Here is a 22,622-nt window from a genome sequence, read left to right as displayed (position 1 = left end):
TAAAATGATAAACTTGGATTAGCTAACACAACGTGCCATGTGAACACAGGAGTGATGGTTGCTGATAATGGGCCTCTGTACGCCGATATAGATAGTCCATAAAGAATCCGCCGTTTCCAGCTATAATAGTCACTTACAACATTAAGAATGTCTACACCGTATTTCTCATCAATTTGATGTTATTTTAATGGACACATTTTTTTTGTGCTTTTCTTTCAAAAACAAGGACATTTCTAAGTGACCCCAAACCTTTGAAAGGTGGTGTATGTATACCAGCAGTTCATTTATAAAGACTCTACAAAAAATGTATATGATATAGCAAAATAACTGCAAACTCTTGATAACTGAACTGCTATCCTCTCCTGTGCTGCACTGACATTATCCCTCAAGTGCAGGCAATGGTCCGTCTTCCTTACAGGGTCCTCCTCGCCAAGGATCATATCAACACGAATCAATCAGCGTTATCAAACAACTTATTACCTACTGGGACTGTACATACACACGTGCACACACACACACACACACACATACACACACTATCAATCAGTAATTGATGATGGCGCTCCTGTCTATTTACTGCAGAAGTATTGATCGTCTACCTTGTATTTCCGCCCTTCAGGACTCCGGACCTGAGAACCTTGTCCCTTTAGTAGGTCAGCAGATGAATTGAAATGACAGAGATGAGACACGCTGGCTAAGGAATTGAGTTCAGCATAAGGAAGGGAGTGAGATCGTCACAGGACCAGCGACCTGGGCTTGTATTAATCTCGCGTCTCAGACTAGGAGTGCTGATCTAGGATCAGCCCCCCCCCCCCCCCCCCCCCCGTCCATGTCATTTTATTCATCATGATCGAAAAGGCAAAAAGACCTAGATCAGCACTCCTTACTGCCAAGGAATCATTAATATGGGTCCAAACCTTCACCTCCTTCACACCCGCTCCTACTGCATCGCCTATACAGCATGATGAAGGTTGAAGAGACGACGGATGAAAGACCTGACGCGAAAGACTGCCTGAAGTCAATTAAAAATAGCCCCGGCATACAGCAATGAGTTGCATTCAATAATTCAGCACTGAACTTTCGTGCGAGTGTTTGGTTGGAGGGGTTGGAGGGATGAGGGGTCAGGGTGGGAAGAGGAGGACCCCCACGGGACAGGAAGCCAATTAGCTGCTCTCTTTATGAGCGACACCCAGCGTTAATGATCATCGTTGACACAACACTGACAGATTGGGCCTGGGAGCACTTCTCTCACTGGGTTGTGTGTGTGGGATGGAGATGAAGACGGAGGAGGGGTTTTTTGGGGGGGGAGGGGAGGGGTTAATGTTAATTGGCATGGTTTACTTTACATACTACCTATGTAATATGTAAGGGCCCTCCATATATATAGTTATGACAGCCCCTCTGTCAATATGGGAGGGCCCCTGAATATAGACAAATAAAATATGTATGAAATAGCAGGGCAGCCATTGAATATTTCTCTCCATTTTTCAGACTCTCCTCACCTTTTCCTTTATTTCTGCCCCATCTTTCTGTCCTACTCCAGATTTCTCTCCATTTCCCATCTTAACCCCGCTAGTCTCTCTCTCTCTACTACCCGCCCCAACCTCCGGTCGCTCTCACTGTAGAAAAGAGCTTGTTTCCTGGCCATTTCCTTTGTTAAAAGCCCCCTAATTGGGCTAATTGCAGTGTGTTAGGAACGATACAGGACACTCCAATGACTAATTTGAATAGGGGGGAGGGGGGGGGGGTAGTGTAGGGAGGGGGTGGGAGATGGGGGGATGGGTTGCCTTTGGGTGGCAACAGCCAACAGCAGGAGAAGGAGGAGAAGAAGGCGCAAAGCAGCTCTCAAAACCGTTTTTGTCACAACTGCTGTGAAAATCCCTTCCTTCATCCATGGTAATATGGGCTTGCAGTAACAGCAGGCTTACAAACAGTGTCAGTAACAGAAGGCTTACAGACAGTCTCAGTAACAGAAGGCTTACAGACAGTCTCAGTAACAGAAGGCTTTACAGACAGTCTCAGTAACAGAAGACTTACAGACAGTCACAGTAACAGAAGGCTTTACAGACAGTCTCAGTAACAGAAGGCTTTACAGACAGTCTCAGTAACAGAAGACTTACAGACAGTCTCAGTAACAGAAGACTTACAGACAGTCACAGTAACAGAAGGCTTACAGACAGTCTCAGTAACAGAAGGCTTACAGACAGTCTCAGTAACAGAAGACTTACAGACAGTCACAGTAACAGAAGACTTAAAGACAGTCACAGTAACAGAAGGCTTTACAGACAGTCACAGTAACAGAAGGCTTTACAGACAGTCTCAGTAACAGAAGGCTTTACAGACAGTCTCAGTAACAGAAGGCTTACAGACAGTCTCAGTAACAGAAGGCTTACAGACAGTCTCAGTAACAGAAGGCTTTACAGACAGTCTCAGTAACAGAAGGCTTACAGACAGTCTCAGTAACAGAAGGCTTACAGACAGTCACAGTAACAGAAGGCTTACAGACAGTCTCAGTAACAGAAGGCTTTACAGACAGTCTCAGTAACAGAAGGCTTTACAGACAGTCTCAGTAACAGAAGGCTTACAGACAGTCTCAGTAACAGAAGGCTTTACAGACAGTCTCAGTAACAGAAGGCTTTACAGACAGTCTCAGTAACAGAAGGCTTACAGACAGTCTCAGTAACAGAAGGCTTACAGACAGTCTCAGTAACAGAAGGCTTTACAGACAGTCTCAGTAACAGAAGGCTTTACAGATAGTCACAGTAACAGAAGGCTGGGTTATGAAGAGACATATAATATGATATTTGGTGAGAGCTAGAGTTTTACCAAATGGGCCTAAACAGACACTGTGTCCAAAATGGCACCCTATTCCCTATATAGCCCTATGGACTCTGTTGGTAAAGTGCTTTATATAGTGAATAAGGTGTCATTTAGACACACCAGGAGCCTAGCGGAGATGATAGTCGGCAGTTTGCTCCAGAGAAAGAGAAAAGTTTTTTTTTAACCTTTGAACTCTGCTCCACCCGGGCTGATATGCATCCTCTTCTGACACTCGCCACAGTTCATCAGGAAACGGGTCACTGCCTCCCTGGGTAGGAAGGCATACGTCTCCGCAATCTGAGAGAGAGAGAGAGAGAGAGAGAGAGAGAGAGAGAGAGAGAGAGAGAGAGAGAGAGAGAGAGAGAGAGAGAGAGAGAGAGAGAGAGAGAGAGAGAGAGAGAGAGAGAGAGAGAGAGAGAGAGAGAGAGAGAGAGAGAGAGAGAGAGAGAGAGAGAGAGAGAGAGAGAGACATAGCTGATAAACATGCTGTCAGAGGAAAAGAGGGGAAATTAGACCTGTTTCTATAATGCTATACCATAATGGGACGAGGAATTACTGTCTGTGTGTGTCTGTGTGTATTGGCTAAGCTGGGAAAGGGTAAGACTGAGGTTCTTGGGACAGATGTAATATCCTCCCCCTTCACACAAAGACCACATTGTCTCAGCCCGTTACTGGTGACCAAGATACGTCAGCAACTTCCACCCTGCCTATTAGCCTCTCGATCTCCTTCTCTACTGCTTCTACTGGCTCCGTTTGGACTTCCTGTTAAACCGGTGTCCGACAATAAATAAACCCTTCACCAAGAGTAAAGGCAGGAATTGGCAGTAGGGTTTTAATGGTTTGTACATGTGTGTGTGTGCGTGCGCGCGTGCGTGACGAAGAGAGCAGGGTGCTGTCTACTCTAGGAGAATAAAACAGATACAAATGTCAGTCACAGCCTTTGGTGACAGTTTGTCGCTTTGTCATTTGACACGCGGCCTGGTGTCACCAGATTATCTCTAGGAGAACAGTAGTGAGCACGAGCCCATACAGGACAAGAAGGCAATCTGACACATGCACCCAAAGCACCACGTAGCCCTCTGCATATCATCACTGCCACTGGGGCGAGTCAGTCGAGCAGACCGAGAGGGTTTTAATGGGAGACAAAGAAAGAGATGGAGAGATAGAGAGGGATGTGTGTTGGTAGAGAGACTACCCATAAACAGTCGTGCTTTTCTTTGCTAAACCCTCTCTTCCTCCCTTTCAATGTATTCCCTGTCTCTCCCCCTCCCTTGCTGTCAAGTTCCCATTTTTTATTTATTTTTTATGCAGTCCCTGCAGTCATCCTTTCCTCCAACCTCTCCCCTCTCCCCTCCTCCCTCAAACACTTCTCCCTCTATTCCTCCCCCCTCTGTGGCTCTTATGGCAAGGCCAGGCTGGACTTGGCAGCAGGAGAACAGACACACACACACACACAGATTCGCCACTGTCTCCTTCAGGCTCTAACAAACAGGAGCGGCCATGCCATCCTGGCCAGAGGGGTGCTAGTGGTGACATGAGTGGGGGGGGGGGGGGGGGGGGGGGGGGGATATACAGAAAGTGAGGGGGTTGGGGAACGAGACAGCGGCTCCCCTCAGATGAGTTGACTCTCTGTGTGTGACGACTAGGCTAGCCTCCATCGCCATTGTCTTCCCAGTCCCAACAGAAGCTCACAAAGAGAGCCCATGTAGCCTACAGGGTGGAACTGTGGGTCTGGAAAGGGCCTGTGGTGGTGAGGATGCCCACCAACGCAGCTCTGTCCGGTCTAGAGAACTGTAACAACGCACAGAGGGGGACAGAGAGGAGAAGTAGGCAAAAAGTTGGCTGAGCAGCGCTGCCAGCGAAGGACAGAAACAACAGGTTCCTGTGTCCTTCAATGTGTGTGTGTGTGTGTGTGTGTGTGTGTGTAATAAACATTTCATGACCCACTGTGTGGCAAAGTACCCTGGAAGCCATGGCAGTGTGCAAAGGAAATCGACAGTTAACATGCAGCAACAGAGGAAGTATTCTGCTCATTACACAGTCACAGCTCTTTTACTCACTACGAATGTGATACTGATTTTCAGTAATTTTATGAATTCATTTGATTCATATCCATTAGAAGTTAAAGGAAATCCTAAAAATGAAAGTGCATGTCCTTTATAGTACTGAGGGAAAGATGAGTTACCATGTTCAACCAGAAGAGGGCAGTATCCCCAACTGAGACGCAAAGTGTCCTACTACAACACATTGGGCAAATTAAAGGTTTTCTCCCATTGACTTTAGTACAACATTTTCCAACGGCAGACTATGTTAAAACTCTCCATTTAAAACAAAGCTAGGAAGGAATGATGAACAGAATGTGGCCCAGGTGTGTGCTTCGCACCGCGGCCATCACCCTTCATCTAAATATAACTAGACATCTGGCCTTCAGCGACTGTGGCGATGCTCAGAGAGAGAGAAAGGCTGAATCGTTGTCAAGGAGAGACAGAGAAATACCTTCTCCCAGCGACCACAAGGTCAGCCTGGCACCGGAATCTCATATCCTCCCCAGCCCTAAAGTGTGAAACGTTTCCTTTCATACGCACAAAAAAAATGTAATCTCAGGCATTTTCTTGTAGAAGTGAGATAAAAAAAATGAAAAAAAGAGAAAGTGGTGTAGCTATGGAGGCGGTATGTGTCACAGAGATTGAGTCAAAGTTATTGACTCAAATTTAATTGATATTTTTGGTTTATTTATCTGAAATGAAGTTCACTGGAGGTTCTGTGAATGAACTGAAGAGAAAAAGGCCAAGCCCAACATGAATGTTCCAGGTCAGTGGTGACTCCTGCTGCAGTGTAAGAAAATATTCAGATGATTGTCTAGAAGTATCATACAAATACTTCAACCAGGGATGGGCAACTTTGATGGGGTGGGAGCCACAAAAAGATGGAACTCATCATGAGGGACCGCAGTGGCTCATGGGTCTGCGTAGCCACATCCATCCTCCCTACCTTGCCCCTCGTGATAGCAAAGATATACAATATACATATATATATATATATATTGTTCCGCTGGCCTACTAAAAGGAGCCAGTTGCCCTTCCTGATTTCAATGTTATTCTGAGAAAGTGAGAGTGTTAGTGTTGTTGAATGTGAATCTGAAGACCAGACGGACAGAGAAAGAGAAACAGGTCACGAAACAGGAATTAATACTAAAGGCCAGAGAGGAACAGACAACAGCATATTATTGCCAAATAATCATGTTCGAGAACAAATTCGATTTTCTTTATTTGTGCTATTATATTTAGAATATATTATTATGAAATATTTACCTATGATAATGTGATTATGAATCCACTATGAAAGTAAGGAATTAAGAACTTATGAATTGATGTGTTATGCTTGTGTGTGGAACTGGCAATCAATCAATAAACTGGCAACAAACAAAAAAAACTTTCCCTATGCCATATGGGCATTACAATATGGGCATGACAAGCCCTGGGTATGAAGGCCAACAGTTCTTAAACACATGGTTAATTCTTTGTTACACGGTTTCTTTGTTTTTGGACCTGAGACGAAGAACAGCTGTTAGGTAACAAAGGGGCTTGGGTTATATAAATGTTTGTTATGATTTTTCCCACCAGAGGAGCTTCGTATTCTTTTTTTGTTGAACGCTGAACCCGGGGAACGCGTCCGCAATGCTTCCCATCCAAAACAGTTTGAAAAAGTTTGTACATATATAACAACATTTTGTGATGTTTTGCTCATTTTAGTCTTCGACAAGGTTTTCCTGGATGTTTGTGCGCTTGACATTGTTTTTTCACAAGGCTCGTCAACGTTCGGTCGCTGAAGTCTACGCCCCTTTCGTCGGCGATTGGTCAACAGTAGGGATTCTTCAATTAAGTGTTTGTTGTCATTCGACAGACAGACAACAATATTTCATGCACATTTTTTCACTTGAGAAATGACTGCACCAAGCATCTTAGTTCTCGATGTAAAATTGTGGAACTAAAAACCTCTGCAAAAAAGTAAACATTTATTACAGATTGAGTCAGCTTAGATTCATTTGGAAGTCTACTTGTTGTTATGGCAACTCAAGAGGGACAAACCGTAATATTGCCTCTTTTTTCTTGTTTTTCAAGCGAAGGTCTTTTGAAGGAGTATGCGAGGCACAGACCTTCACTTCGCCTAGCCGAGTTCTGCTAGAAGCAAACCGAACCTAGTATGCCCTTACACGTCTTATACCATGGTCAGGAGGGCAATTTTAGAACCTTGTTTACTGGAGCCCTTACAAAGAAGAGTGTGGAGCCCTTACTGGAGCCCTTACAGAGGGAAGTGGAAAGAGAGAGGCAGTAGGCCAAGATAATGAGGTAAAGGAGGAGAACGTTTAAGTAAGGGTGACTGTGTGATAGAAGAGAATGATACAGCATAAGGGGAAGAGTGAGAAACAAGAGTTAGAGAGAAAGACTGAGTGTCTTCTCACCGCTTTGTAGGTCTTCTTCTGTCCGGCGTGTTTGGGTGATTTGCCGGGGTCGGCGCTGATATCTACGTGCATGGCATAGATGATGTCAAAGAAGTCCTCCACCACTGCCACCCTCTTCAGAGAGGAGTCGGACCCAGAGCCCCCATCCGCACACTGCAGGAGAGGAGGAGAGGAGAAGGAGTGGTACGTTAGCAGGCTGGATCCTTTGGATGAGGCCTACAGGCACCAAGGCTACACACAGACAAACAAACGAACACACACACACACACACACACACACACACACACACACACACACACACACACACACACACCAAGGCAGGGAGGAGATTCCCACCCAGCTCTGTATCTCCCACACTGGGAGAGGGAAGGAGAGAAATGCTGGATTTTCAGGAAGTCTTGTTGGGAACCTCTCTATTATACCACAAGGTCAGGTCACTAGAGAGCTGTGTGTGTACTAGGGGGAGGGAGATTGGGAGGGGGAGACCTGCCAGGAGCACGCACGCACACGCACACACACACACACACTTTAAAAATATAATTGATTTAAATCCACAAATCATAATTCATACAAGAAGGATTGTAACATTTCAGGACAGGGATATGTGGACAGATAGCACCTTGTTCTCCACACAGCAAGGCTGCCCATGACTGCTGACACAGAGCAGTACATCGCTAGCTGCTTCACCTTCGTCTTATGTAGGCCTGCTATCTGAAGGCCAGGTACTGTCAGCCTGTGAACATGACCGAGACTTCCCAATATCACCACAGCAAGCTTGGACTGGTATCCGATGCTGTTCAGAAATGACACGGGGGGGCCTGGTATTTAAGCAGCTTGTCAGAAAAGGCCTGCTCCATGTAGCAGTCCAATGAGCAGCCCACTTCCACACACACACAAAATCAATATCTGGCTTATTCAGCATACAAGAAAACACATTATCACCGACATCAATCCAGGCTCTGCTGACAAGAGGTTGCTTGTGTATGTGTGCTGTTGGTGAGACCACCTGTCTCACCTCAGTAGAGACCATGTCGACAAGGTGGTCATCTCTAGCAATGTACAAGTCATTATATGAACAGCAACCATTAACAACATGTGCAACAGACTCCATTACAACTCTGGGCGTAAAACAGCGAACAGCGATGGTTTGCAGGGTACCAGAGTGCTAGGCTGTATTTTGTGGGTAGAACTCACAAACTCACATTAACAGTAAAGCAGAGAATGTCCTCGCCAATAGCAGCATTGGTATGCATGCACACAGGGCCGGGTTAATGCAGGGGCTTTACCGGGGCTGAATCCCCTTGGCCCAGGCCCGCAGGGTGGCCCAAAAAACAGCTAAAATAAATAAAGGTAAATCGTTCTGAAAAAAAGATGTAAAAAATAATAATAAAGGAAATATATATATTATATATGTAGTATATATATATATATTGTTAAATGTCACTGCAACCGCCAACCACAGGAAGATTCCAATCTCAGTGAGTGTAGTTAGCCTGCTTCTTCCTGCTGCCACTCTTCTAATCATCAGATGGGGGAGGAGAGGAGGTAGGGGGCCCACGTAGGTAACTGGGGGGCCCTGCCTTGATTGGGTAACTCATTAATAAAACATAAAAATAAAAACTGCATTTTAAATAAATGTGACTGGTCAACTGTGTGAGTCAGGAGCTGGGCCCAAGAGGCAACATTAAAAAAAATATATGGTTTTATCCAACCACAGGAGCCGGCTCTAAATGTTCAAAGTACACCAGAGAGCATCATTTAGCCACAGAGGATCAATAGTTTATTCAAAAGAACTGTGGATTTAAGTGTTATCACAAGCACATACAGGTATCTTCCAAAATGAAGGAAACACCAACAGAAAGCGTCTTAAAAGAGTGTCGCGCCACGATCAGCTGCCAGAACAGCTTCAATGTGCCTTGGCATAGGTTCTACAAGTGGACCTAAACCATGGCAGGAAAATGCACCCCACACCTTAACATATACTTTCTATCCCTTGTTTACTTAAGGGTTTCCGTTATTTTGGCAGTTACTGGTATGACTACAGTCAGAAAGGCCACAGTTTGGGCCTCATACGTTCTAAATAGGCTACAGCTTGTTGCGTTGGGCCATAGACATATAATCCATAGAAGGCTTTTGTATCACTTAACCATGGCATTTTGACTGCTAAGCTCATGGGTACACCAGGAATGGATGCCAGTCCTGACTTGAATGGGAACTGCCCATCTATAAATTATATTTCTATGGTTGGTTGCAGCTGAAAATCAAATCAAACCACATTTTATTGGTCACATACACATGGTTAGCAGATGTTAATGTTCTAGTTCCAACCATGCAGTAATATCTAACAAGTCCTCTAACAATTTCACAACAACTACCTTATACACACACAAGCTGTAGGTTTGCCTTTTGCAGATTTCAAAATGCAATCGCAGGAAAAACGTTTGGAAAGCAAATGCCTACTGCTGCAAAGAGAACCGTAGAACCAATAGTAACCCTTTTTTCTCAACAACCTCCAATTTGTAGCTAACAGCAGCACTGTTTTTCAAAGTAGCTCATCTTGAGATTGCCATGCAGAGTGCGTCGGCCATCACCGTGAGTAGCCCATGGCTTCCTCTTCGTCATTAGATGAGTCAGTTTGCCACTGGGCATTTTATTTAGTAGCCTATGATATATATACTGTATATATATTGGCTCCTAATATTTGACAATCTGTGTGTCGCTCCATTGGCCTGGGATAATGATTTGGGCTGGGTTTGTTTGAATTCAAAACCAGATTGATCTCAGTTTGTCGGAGTAGGCACTCATGTTGGTCATTTGTGTGGTATTCAACAAGATTCAGCTAATAGTTTTTAAAAATGCAAAAAATAATAATAATTGACGCTGCAACAAAATAAAATCCTCATGTGTGAAAATCCTGTAGCCTGTATGTATCCTGTATGTATCCTGTATGTATCCTGTATGTATCCTGTATGTATCCTGTATGTAGCCTGTATGTAGCCTGTATGTAGCCTGTATGTATCCTGTATGTATCCTGTATGTATCCTGTATGCCACATGGCAAATGTTACTATGGCTTTATTATAAAAGGGCTTTTTTGTCAAAAGTACATTTACCATTGTTTACAGAAAATGATGTTGTGCCAGAAAGGGTTTGAGGTGGTCTGATAAAAAAAATAAACAATGCCATAGGGCATATGATTTCTTAATCTGGCCCTGCACACACACACACACACACAAAGAAAACAAAGCAGGGAGGAGATTCCCACCCAGCTCTGTATCTCCCACACTGGGAGAGAGAAGGAGAGAAATGCTGGAATATCTGGAAGTCTTGATGGGAACCTCCCTATTCTCCCACAAGGCCAGTGGAGAGCTGTGTGTGTAGTAGGGGGAGAGAGATTGGGAGGGGGGATACCTGCCAGGAGCACACACACACACACACAAAGTCCCTGTGAAAAAACAGCAGGTGATGCATTTAAATGCACTTTAAATTTCTACAGAGAAATGGCTCTTTGAGGCGTATTTTTTCATAGCCTTTGTTTGATTGTTTGTTTCTTTCACTGACTGGTGAATCATTGTATTCTCATCCCGGCTAAAGTGTGTGGTCAACAAACTGACAAAACCGTCATGGTAAGAGGGGTGAGGTGAGATCTTTTTTCTTTGTTCAGGATCTTCAAAATGACCATCGGCAACAGAACCAAAACTAAAAGAACCATAAAACTCGAATCTGTCATTGGTACTCTCCACCTTAGAAAATATGAACAAAACATTACATTTAATGAAGTCATTTCATTCTCATTTTGTGGAATTCTTCATGTTTCCATCTTCACAATTGATAATTAATCTATCAGGATCCATGGCCTATCTTTACACGAATCCTGTTCAGAGATCCAAGCTCAAGCTTCAACAGCACAAAAGAGCACACAACACAAACAGGTCCTGGCTAGAAATGGGTGTGGGGGAAAAACCATTTTACTTCCAACCAGCATTCTGCTCACCATAAGGCAAAACTTGCTGCCATGACAACCGGAGTGCCAACCTCGTGGGCAGGTGTGCGGGGCAGCGGGTCATGTGACACAGGCTGCACCTAGTAAAACTTGAATTGTGTCAACAAACGGTGTGTGGATTTACACATGATCCAAAATACCCCTACAAACAAGTCACACGCACCACATTCTCTCTGACTCGTTCCTCATTTTTTCTGCCCTTGTTTTATGCTCTAACCTTCTATTTCTTAAATATGGTCTCATCTTTCCACAGTCGTTCTCTCCTAATGTGAGTATATTCCCAGTATGTGAGCTGAGCTGAGATGTCTGTTTTGTGTTGCTGGGCACGCCACACCACTGGCTTTGTGTGGGACTCATTGGAGCCGACAGGTGAACATGGGGGAGGTTTTGTGTGTGTTGGGGGGGTACTTCTCTCCTCATTGCTGTTTAAAACGTCGATCCCTGTGCATCCTTTAGCAGAAGCAATAGACAGGAAGTCAGTCAATGCACTAACGCACTCACCCCCCCCCCCCCCAACCCCACTTGCACTCCTCCTTCCCCCTAAACTCCCTCTATTCTCTCAGAATCCCTCACCACCCTCCTTTTTCCTCCCCTTCCAAATCCTTTTTTTCCCTTAGTCTACAAGTTATTCCTTCTGCAAGCCTGTCTTTCTCTCTCTCTCCCCCCCGGTCTCACCCTACCCTTCTCACTCTACCTCAATCCCTCTGCCGCTCTCCCTTGCTCCGGCTGTCACTAGCGGCAGGTAACGAGGGTTGCCATGGCAGCATGGAGCGGCGTGCGGCATAGAAATAAAATGAATGGCTTAATGGATGGACAGGCGGCCATTGCGAGTGTACCCATAAGAGCAAAACAGGAACAAAAAGCAGGAAATAAAAGCAGGAAGTGTACCCATAACTGAGTCACGCGATTTGTTGATTCAACAAAGCCACATCAGTTAACATCATTTGAATGAAACATTACCATGGAAATGATTGTGTCACAATACCAGGCAGTCATTGTGTACCCATGAGTTGACCAGTCAAATTGCCAGGGTTAGAGGTTCCAAGCCCGTTCTATTCATTATATTTCGATGGTGTGTGGGGCAGAGGGGGCTGCATGCTTCTAAAGTGCCAGCTCTCTACACGCCCGACGTAACCCTAGTGATGATGATGACGACGATGATGAGGATGCTATTTCTCATTGACAGGTAGAGGCATCGATGAGACAAGGGGACTGTTGTTGATTACTCTATAGATGACCGACAAGGCCCTTTGCGGATAACATTTGACATTAACATAGGACAATGCTGGGTCTTATTTGTCTGTTGCAAAAAACGTTTACTACAGTGTGTCATAATGAATACGACCCTGCTCTAAAGCTTGTAGAGCTGCATGGTGTGCCACTGTGCCAGCTCCAGCAGTCATGCCCTTTACAGAGAGGTCAAAGGAGAGGAATTCACTGGCCCACACCCACCATACCACTCTACCTCCAGGAGGTATGACTACTACCAGGGAAGGACACGTGGGCTGCCTGCCTACCCACTGTCCCTGTGGCTGCCTGGGACATATGATGACGCACCCCCCCCCCCCCATACGGTTGTAGGGCACATCAGTGGCCCGGGACGATAGCGTGTGCGACAGCAGAAACCTGCGTGTACGGATATATGTGGGGCACGGGGGGGAGGAAGGGGGGGGGGGGGGGGGTCACAGCAGACAGGACAGGACAGTGGCCACCCCCTCGCCTCCAACCCCCACTCCCTGCCTGCCCGGCGATGGGATCAAAGTCACAGCACAGGGAGAGAGAAAAAGAAAGGGAAAGAGGGCTAGGCTGCCTGCCGCACATGACCGAACAAACAAACATACATACATAAACATGTAGCCTATGTACAGGCAACTGCCAACATACAGTGGAAACACTTGAGTGAATGAGGGATACAAAGTACATTGACAGCAGGAGCTTCCACACAGGTGTGGTTCTTGAACACTTTTTTTGGGGAGATTCTGAAGCGGCCCCTGAGACTACGTTTTCCCCCCACCATCAACAAAACACCAAATGATGGAATTTCCCGAGGAAGAAGGGTGTCGCATCCCTCCAATAGAGTTCCAGACACTTGTAGAATCTATGCCAAGGTGCATTGAAGCCGTTCTGGCTCGTGGTGGACCAACCCTCTATGAAGACACTTTATGTTGACGGTTCCTTTATTTTCCCGTTTCAGGAAGCCCTCGTGCAACCCGTGCATACGCACATACACATGTAAATACTGCTCATGCATGGGAGTGAATTATGGTCGTAGAGAACAAAGTTCAGCTGGATAGCATCCAATTTAACCAAGGGATAGTCCGAGGCAGCAGGCAACACACTCAAACACAAAACGTTTTGATATATGATGCTGACACTGGACCCTGACAAGAAAGCAACAGAGGGGCATGAAAGCGAACAGAGTGAAACGACCAAAGGGTAGAAATAAATGTCCTGCTATGTTTTTTGACGACCTTACAATGCGAGGATCTGTGCTTACTGTGCCACCACGCGTTTATCTATCGTTCCATCTATCTAGCCATCTCATCTCTCTATCCCTAACTCCCTCCATCTCCCTCTGTGATTCCTCCCTCGACCCTTCACTCCCAAACTCCCCTCATCCCTGCTCTCTCTCTCTCAATCTCTCTCTCCCCGGCTCCATCCCCTTTTCCACCGCACCTCCAGGCCTGTGGTCTCTCCAGCGGCACATAATTAGTGCAGCCTTCCTCCTCTCTTTCCCTCCTTCTACCTCTCTCCACCCCCCCCCCCCCCCCCATCTCTCTTTCTGCCTTTCTCGCTCTCTTCAACTCCCCCGTCCCGTTCCAAACAGCCCTGTTGCTAGGAGACGCAAGGGGTCGATTCAGTAAACGGCTGCCTGGCCCTCGCCCTGCCATCCCAGCCCACCCCACCCCCTCTCCTCCTCTCCTCTCCGGTGGACGGCTCAGAATGGAGGGATGAAGGGATGGAGGAAGGAGGAGAGCAGCAGCGTGCACAGCCCCTGCAGACGGGAATGAGTGTGTCCAGCTGCAGAAGCAAGCAGATGCAGACAACCTGCTTCACTTCCAGGACACACACACACACACACACAGGACACTTACACACATATGCTCACAAACATGCTCATCAAGAGCACACATGTAGACAGGCCCATAATCAAACACACAAACACACAGAAAGCCATCCCATACCCAAGCTTAAAATAACAAAAGACCCAGCTGGTGTGATAACATCAATGATAAAACATCTCCTAACCATACTAACATAAGCAGCCTGGCTTTCTATCCACTGAGGTGTGTGTGTGTGTGTGTGTGTGTGTGTGTGTACATGCAGCCCCATGCCTTTGTTTTTTTGCCAACCGTTATTAAGCCCAGATATAGTACTAGTATATACCGCTGCCAATTCCCTAATCATCCTCTTTATGCATCGGGCAACCTCATCATTGTTGTGGGTAGTGGGTACACGCCTCGGAGCAGGCTGCAGGCTGCGGGCTGCAGGCAGGCACAGCTGCAGTGGAATGTGGCTCTACAAAGCATACGTACGTTGGTGACCTGTTTATGTTCTCTTCTGTTCTCTCCAGTCAGTCAGAGAGAGAGAGCGAGAGAGAGAGACAAACAAGAGACACCCCTTTAAGATGAGCCGTCTCAGAAACACAATACAGATGGGGCTCAGGGAGAGAGAGAGAGAGAGGGAGAAAGAGAGCGTGCGCGATGGGTACAGAGAGAAAGAAAGAAAGAAAGAAAGAAAGAAAGAAAGAAAGAAAGAAAGAATAGGAGACAGAGAGACAGGGAAGAGGCTGGAGAAAAGGGTTAAGTGTATTGTGTTCACAGCTCTGTTATCTCACAGTGAATCTGACAGCCAGTCCCATTTTATGGGCCAATCTTCCCTAAATGGCTGCGTTAGTAAACAAACTGATTACAGATCAGGGTGTCCACAGGGTGCCCAGCGTGTGCCAACCAGGGCAAGGCTCTGTGTCTGCCTGTCTGTCTGTCGTCACAGCTTCCAGAGGGCTGGGTGGCACAGTCTGGCATAGCAGAATGGCTACAGCCGCGCTTCTCCTTCCTTCCCCATCTTACTATCCCCATCCCGTTTTTCTCCCTCTCTCAAATCCTCTCTCCTTTGCTCTCATTCTTCAGATGCCCCTGTTCCATCTCCCTCCTCCCCCACCTCTCTCTGTATCTTTCTTTACCCTATCCTGCTCTCTCTACACCCACCCCCTCCCCCCACCCCATCCTCTCTCCTGTTTCTCCTCCTCTTCTTCTCTCCAGTCCTTTGACCATGCTTCATTATGTTAGCGTTAGTTGGGTTACGGTGCTGGCGGGCTCCTCCTCTGCTCTCTCTCCAGTCGAGGATTAAAACACTCAACAATCCCAATATCCCTCTCCAGACACTCCAGATCACTTCTCTATGCCTCCCCTCATCCTCCCCTCGTCCCTCATCTCCTCACCACCCCAGCGTGCTCACACGCTGCCTGCTATGTTGTATCGCCCGCTTTTCTATGTGCTATTTTCTGCCCATACTGTACCACCCAGCAGCAGGAGAAATATAACACAACTACAAACATCATGGAATGAATACCCCAGTAGCCCACCTGTTATAGGGACTACCAATAACATCATGGAATGAATACCCCAGTAGCCCACCTGTTATAGGGACTACCAATAACATCATGGAATGAATACCCCAGTAGCCCACCTGTTATAGGGACTACCAATAACATCATGGAATGAATACCCCAGTAGCCCACCTGTTATAGGGACTACCAATAACATCATGGAATGAATACCCCAGTAGCCCACCTGTTATAGGGACTACCAATAACATCATGGAATGAATACCCCAGTAGCCCACCTGTTATAGGGACTACCAATAACATCATGGAATGAATACCCCAGTAGCCCACCTGTTATAGGGACTACCAATAACATCATGGAATGAATACCCCAGTAGCCCACCTGTTATAGGGACTACCAATAACATCATGGAATGAATACCCCAGTAGCCCACCTGTTATAGGGACTACCAATAACATCATGGAATGAATACCCCAGTAGCCCACCTGTTATAGGGACTACCAATAACATCATGGAATGAATACCCCAGTAGCCCACCTGTTATAGGGACTACCAATAACATCATGGAATGAATACCCCAGTAGCCCACCTGTTATAGGGACTACCAATAACATCATGGAATGAATACCCCAGTAGCCCACCTGTTATAGGGACTACCAATAACATCATGGAATGAATACCCCAGTAGCCCACCTGTTATAGGGACTACCAATAACATCATGGAATGAATACCCCAGTAGCCCACCTGTTATAGGGACTACCAATAACATCATGGAATGAATACCCCAGTAGCCCACCTGTTATAGGGACTACCAATAACATCATGGAATGAATACCCCAGTAGCCCACCTGTTATATGGACTACCAATAACATCATGGAATGAATACCCCAGTAGCCCACCTGTTATAGGGACTACCAATAACATCATGGAATGAATACCCCAGTAGCCCACCTGTTATAGGGACTACCAATAGCATATTTTAAAAGGGTGATGATGATGAGAGGTAGTAGTCAATGGTTATCGTTATCATCGTCATCAGTGTCTTTAGCTGTATCGCTACTTGCAGCAAAGCTGCAGCAGTGATACTGGTATTATCACCACCGTTGTCATTACAGCATGCTTTTAGGGAGGGAGTGTTGCTTGTTGCGTTGCAATTACCCTGTACAGACAAACAGACAGACTCAGGCCCCAGTCCCAGTGAGGCGCCGTAGCAGGGCTAATTATCCAGCGGCGTTGGCAGAGCAGAGAGGGGCACAGTGAGAGGAGGGGGAGGGGGTTGGAGAGGCAGTCCTTTGTCCCACAGCAGCATCCTCTCCTGAGAGAGACGGGAGAAAGAGGAGGCATCATGGGGATTTCACAAAGCCATGCTCTCTAAATCCCTCCATCCTTAGCACTCCCGCTCCATCGCCACCTCTCCCCACTGCTCACCCTCTCGCCGTCTCCCTCTCGCACACCGTAGAGCACACTCAGTCAGAACCTACAGAAGACCGAGAGTGTGCGAGGACGTTCCACTTGTTCATTCAGTGAGTGACTGGGTGAGTCGGGATGGGTCATGCCTCGTGCACATAGTACAGGTCACCTGCAGGGGGATGTCAATGGAATGCAAAGGTAACCTCCTGTAGAGCAGGGTCCTTCAGATATATGTGTGTGTTCATATGGACGGGCCATTGTCTAATAATGAGGAAACGACACTCCCTTCGGTTGGCTTATGGAGGTTGGCTAGCTGGGTAATGGAGGGGGAGGAGGTTCAAAATTGAGGCCCCAGAGCCAATTAAAAACGGTGTTAATTTCTCCTCCATTGAGAACCAAAAAAGCTGTTCACCATGGCAACTGTGAGAATGCCAGGGGGGAGGTGAGCAGAGCCGTGTTCTCGTACAAACATCGACTTTGTGTCCAAGACATAGCGAGCTAGCAGGCAGCTGGACGACACACCGCCCCCACAGCTAGGCCACCACACACACTGCCCCATAAATGCACACACACAACATGCACACAGTTAGATAGAGGGGACAAGGCCACATCCATAGCCCCACACGCAGAGATGCCCCGCCTTCAATTCATACCACATGGTGTGTGTGTGTGTGTGAGCGTGCGTGCGTGCGCCTGCCTGCCTGCGTGTGCGTGCTTTAGTACAGAGTTTTTTACAGCTATACCACATCCTTCAACCAGAGGGGTAGTGGCTGACTTGCTACACCCAGAGGCCTCTTAGCTTAGGCTGGAAGTAGTAGAAGTGGGTCAGTGTGTGTGTGCGTGTGTGTGTGTGTGTGTGTGCAAGCATCTGTAGTGCTTGGAGTATGCTCGTCTCTAACAAACAATCACAGAGCAGTGCATAGCTAACACAGCCAAACAGTGCACTGCAATGAGCCATACCTTTCAACACAGAACACACAGAGGTACATATATCAAGGCCAAGTCAACTGGTGTGTAGAAACTGAAAATCTGTCAATTCAGGAAGTTCATTTAAATTACATTTTGACTTATGAGAATTAAACCTCCTGAAAAGACAGCACTACTACTATAGCAAGAGTAGCAGTAGTGACTAACCAATCCAGCATTGTATGCAGTGTCCACCTCTGACCTCAGCTTGGCTCGCTCTGGAGAGGTGCAATATTATCTCTAATGAATCCAGAACCCAACTAGCTAATAACATTCATCCCTTTCAACTCGGATGTGATGTAATTGCCTTTTTGTTCACTGGTCTTTGATGAAAGCCTTCCATTTGGCCTGTCAATGGGTCGGTCCTATGGCCCTATGGCCCTGTGTGTGTGTGTGTGTGTGTGTGTGTGTGTGTATTATATGTCTCTACAGTGTGTGTGGTTTACTAGACATTTGCCCTTTGATAGTGTATCAATAATTTTTCTGTATTATATTATAGCTGTTTTAGTATTTCAGTGTGCTTCTGTTTCAGTATGCTGCTGTTTCAGTATTTCAGCATGCTTCTGTTTCAGTATGCTGCTCTTTTAGTATTCCAGTATGCTGCTGTTTTAGTATTCCAGTAGGCTGCTGTTTCAGTATGCTGCTGATTTAGTATTTCAGTGTGCTGCTGTTTGTGTTCCAGTATGCTGCTGTTTCAGTATTCCAGTATGCTGCTGTTTCAGTGTTCCAGTATGCTGCTGTATCAGTGTTCCAGTATGCTGCTGTATCAGAGTTCCAGTATGCTGCTGTTGTAGTATTTCAGTATGCTGCTGTATCAGAGTTCCAGTATGCTGCTGTTTTAGTATTTCAGTGTGCTGCTGTTTCAGTGTTCCAGTATGCTGCTGTTTCAGTATTCCAGTATGCTGCTGTTTCAGTATTTCAGTATGCTGCTGTTTCAGTATTTCAGTATGCTGCTGTTTCAGTATGCTGCTGTTTCAGTATTCCAGTATGCTGCTGTTTCAGAACGGTGTTGACAGTTCAGAGACATGACAGTGGACTAACACACACTCCCACTTGTAGAGTGATGACACAGGTTGACTACTGTCACTGGCATGGCAACTGTTTCGTGAAATGTCTCCAAATAGATCTCTCATCAGAACTGTGTGTTGAGTGTATTTATAAAAAACTATCTTTGAGCACAAAAGTACTTAAAGTTGTATGTCACAGGGAGGAAAAACTTTCAAACATGTTTTCTGTCATTCGCAAAAAAGGAAGTCCTTGATGCCTTACTTGTATACTTGTAATATATTCCAAGAACTCCACTGGGTGTGCTCAAGTGTGCTGCCCCCTCATTGTTGGCTTAGTAACCCATATCTTAAATCTAACATTGTAATCAGGAAATATTCCAAAAGTATAGAAAACAGCGTATGTGCTACCACTTCATAAGGATGGGGATAGTAGTGATCTTGATCATTATCGTCCCATCTCCAGGTTTCCATGTCTAGCTAGCTAAGATTCTCGAAGAAGCAACTTCAATCTTTTTTATCTGAGCACGGTATTTTGAATATATACTGAACAAAAATAGAAACAAAACATGTAAAGTGTTGGTCTCATGTTTTATGAGCTGAAATAAAAGATCCCAGAAATTTTCCATACGCTCAAAAAGTTTGTTTCTCTCAAATTTTGTGTACAAATTTGTTTACATCCCTGTTAGTGAGCATTTCTCCTTTGCCAAGATAAACCACCGGACAGGTGTGGCATATCAAGAAGCTGATTAAACAGCATGATCATTACACAGCTGCACCTTGTGCAGGGGACAGTATAAGGCCACTCTAAAATGTGCAGTTTTGTCACACAACACAATGCCACAGATGTCTCAAGTTGAGGGAGTGTGCAATTGGCATGCTGACTGCAGGAATGTCCACCAGAGCTGTTGCCAGAGAATTGAATGTTCATTTCGCTACCAATGTCGTCTTAAGAGAATTTGGCAGTATGTCCAACTGGCCTCAGAACCGCAGACCACGTGTAACAACGCCAGCCCACATCTGACTTCTTCACCTGCGGGATCGTCTGAGACCAACCGCCCGGAGAGCTAATGAAACTGGGGGTTTGCACAATTGAAGAATTACTGCACAAACTGTCAGAAACTGTCTCAGGGAAGCTCATCTGCATGCTCGTTGTCCTCACCAGGGTCTTGACCTGACTGCAGTTTGGCGTTTTAACCCGACTTCAGTGGGCAAATGCTCACCTTCGATGGCCACTGGCACGCTGGAGAAGTGTGCTCTTCACGGATTAATCCCGGTTTCAACTGTACAGGGCAGATGGTAGACAGCGTGTATGGCGTTGTGGGGGTGAGCGGTTTGCTGATGTCAACGTTGTGAACAGAGTGCCCCATGGTGGCGATGGGGTTATGATATGGGCAGGCAATAAGCTACAGACTACGAACTCAATTTCCATTTTATCGATGGCAATTTAAATGCACAGAGATTCAGTGACGAGATCCTGAGGCACATTGTCGTGCCATTCATCCGCCGCCATCACCTTATGTTTCAGCATGATAATGCACAGCCCCATGTAGCAAGAATCTGTACACAATTACTGGAATCTGAAAATGTCCCAGTTCTTCCATGGCCTGCATACACACCAGACATGTCACCCATTGAGCACGTTTAGGATGCTCTGGATCAACATGTACGACAGCGTGTTCTAGTTCAGGCCAATAATATTCAGCAACCTCACACAGCCATTGAAGAGGAGTGGGACAACATTCCACAGGACACAATCAACAGCCTGATCAACTCTTTGAGGAGGACATGTGTCACACTGCATGAGGAAAATTATAGTCACACCAGATACTGACTGGTTTTCTGATACATGCCACTACCTTTTTTTTTTAAAAAGGTATCTTTGACCAACCGATGCATATCTGTCACGGATTCCCCCAGTATTGCTGCTCATGTGGCGGCAGGGTAGCCTAGTGGTTAGAGCGTTGGACTAGTAACCGGAAGGTTGCGAGTTCAAACCCCCGAGCTGACAAGGTACAAATCTGTCGTTCTGCCCCTGAACAGGCAGTTAACCCACTGTTCCCAGGCCGTCATTGAAAATAAGAATTTGTTCTTAACTGACTTGCCTGGTTAAATAAAGGTAAAAAATAAATAAAAAATGTCGTTCACCAGCTCCGGAGGTCTACGTCACCGGCCTTCTAGGTGTCACTGAACTGGATCATTACCCCGGACTGTCTTGTCTCATTGCGCACACCTGGTTCCCATTCCCCATGAGTAGTATGTGTATATGTGTGCCCTCTGTTCTCCATTGTTGGTTACTGTTCCCATGTCCGTTGGTCTTGTGAGTACCTGTGCTCTGTTGTATCAGCTTGCATGTTACTGTGCGCATGTTAGTACGGGTCTCGTCCCATGTATTTTTATTAAGGGTCTCGTCCCATGTATTTTTATTACGGGTCTCGTCCTGTGTATTTATTAGAGGTCTACACCTCGCTCTTTGTTTGGGTTACAGCCCTGCGTTATATAATATATGTATGTGTTCATTTTGGGCTTCGTTCCGGTCATGTTCCTGACGTGCGCTATTTTGGGTAGAGAAATAAAAAAAACTATTTGGTATTCCTGCGCCTGTCTCCTATCACTTTACAACGTGACAATATCTGTATTCCCAGTCATGAGAAATCCATAGATTAGGGCCTAATCAATTTATTTTAATTGACCGATTCATTATAAGAACTGTGACTCTGTAAAATCTTTTACATTGTTGCATGTTGTGTTCATATTTTATTGTTCAGTGTAAATCAATCTGGGTTTAGGCTAGATCACAGCACTATCACAGCAACCCCATTAGTAGTTAATAAAACAGTCAATGCTTTAGATGCTAAAATGTATTGTGCTGCCATGTTTGTGGACTTGTCAAAAGTGTTTGATATTGATCATGCTATTTTATTGAACAAGTTGCCCTCGATTGGCCTGGCTTCCTGTCTATCTTAGTGATAACCCCATCAATCACGATGGCTTGAGTTCTAAGTCCAAATTTCTTGAAGTACATAAAGGTGTTCCGCAAGGGTCGATACTAGGATCTGGTCTTTTCACTTCATATAAATGCTATTGGTCAATCTGTTAAAAATGGTAAATTTCATCTATATGCAGATGATAATATTATCTATGCAATTCCCCCGACGGCTGACCTGGTCGTGACAAGGCTACAGTCAAATTTTTTGCAACTGTGCAGGAAGACCTTATGTTTCGCAGAGCGGAGCAGGTGAATCCAGGGAAGCAGTAGAGTGGGGGGTCCAGGACAGGATAACAGGACTGACGAGACGTGGGACTGGAGACCAGTACCAGCGTCAGAGCGGACAGAATGAGCAGAGGTTACGATCTGGCAGCGTGACAGTGGCAGGGCTGAGTATTT

At 45.8% G+C, this 22,622-nt stretch overlaps 1 protein-coding gene across 1 annotated transcript in view; it reads right to left on the bottom strand.

Annotated features, from left to right (window-relative positions):
• Nucleotides 1-22,622, bottom strand: part of LOC139416366 (nucleolar protein 4-like) — a 122,690-nt gene that overhangs the window by 78,638 nt on the left and 21,430 nt on the right. Inside the window, exons 2-3 of the mRNA XM_071164903.1 lie at nt 7,283-7,435; nt 3,006-3,117 (exon numbers count right to left, since the gene is read on the bottom strand). Of these exons, the coding sequence (XP_071021004.1) occupies nt 3,006-3,117; nt 7,283-7,435 (265 nt within the window). The remainder of the gene's footprint in view (nt 1-3,005; nt 3,118-7,282; nt 7,436-22,622) is intronic.

The sequence above is a fragment of the Oncorhynchus clarkii genome, chromosome 9, assembly GCF_045791955.1.
Source record: "Oncorhynchus clarkii lewisi isolate Uvic-CL-2024 chromosome 9, UVic_Ocla_1.0, whole genome shotgun sequence".
Classification (NCBI taxonomy): Eukaryota; Metazoa; Chordata; class Actinopteri; order Salmoniformes; family Salmonidae; genus Oncorhynchus; species Oncorhynchus clarkii.
The sequence above is the reverse complement of the archived record's forward strand: the minus strand, read 5'-3'. Positions and strand labels throughout refer to the sequence as shown.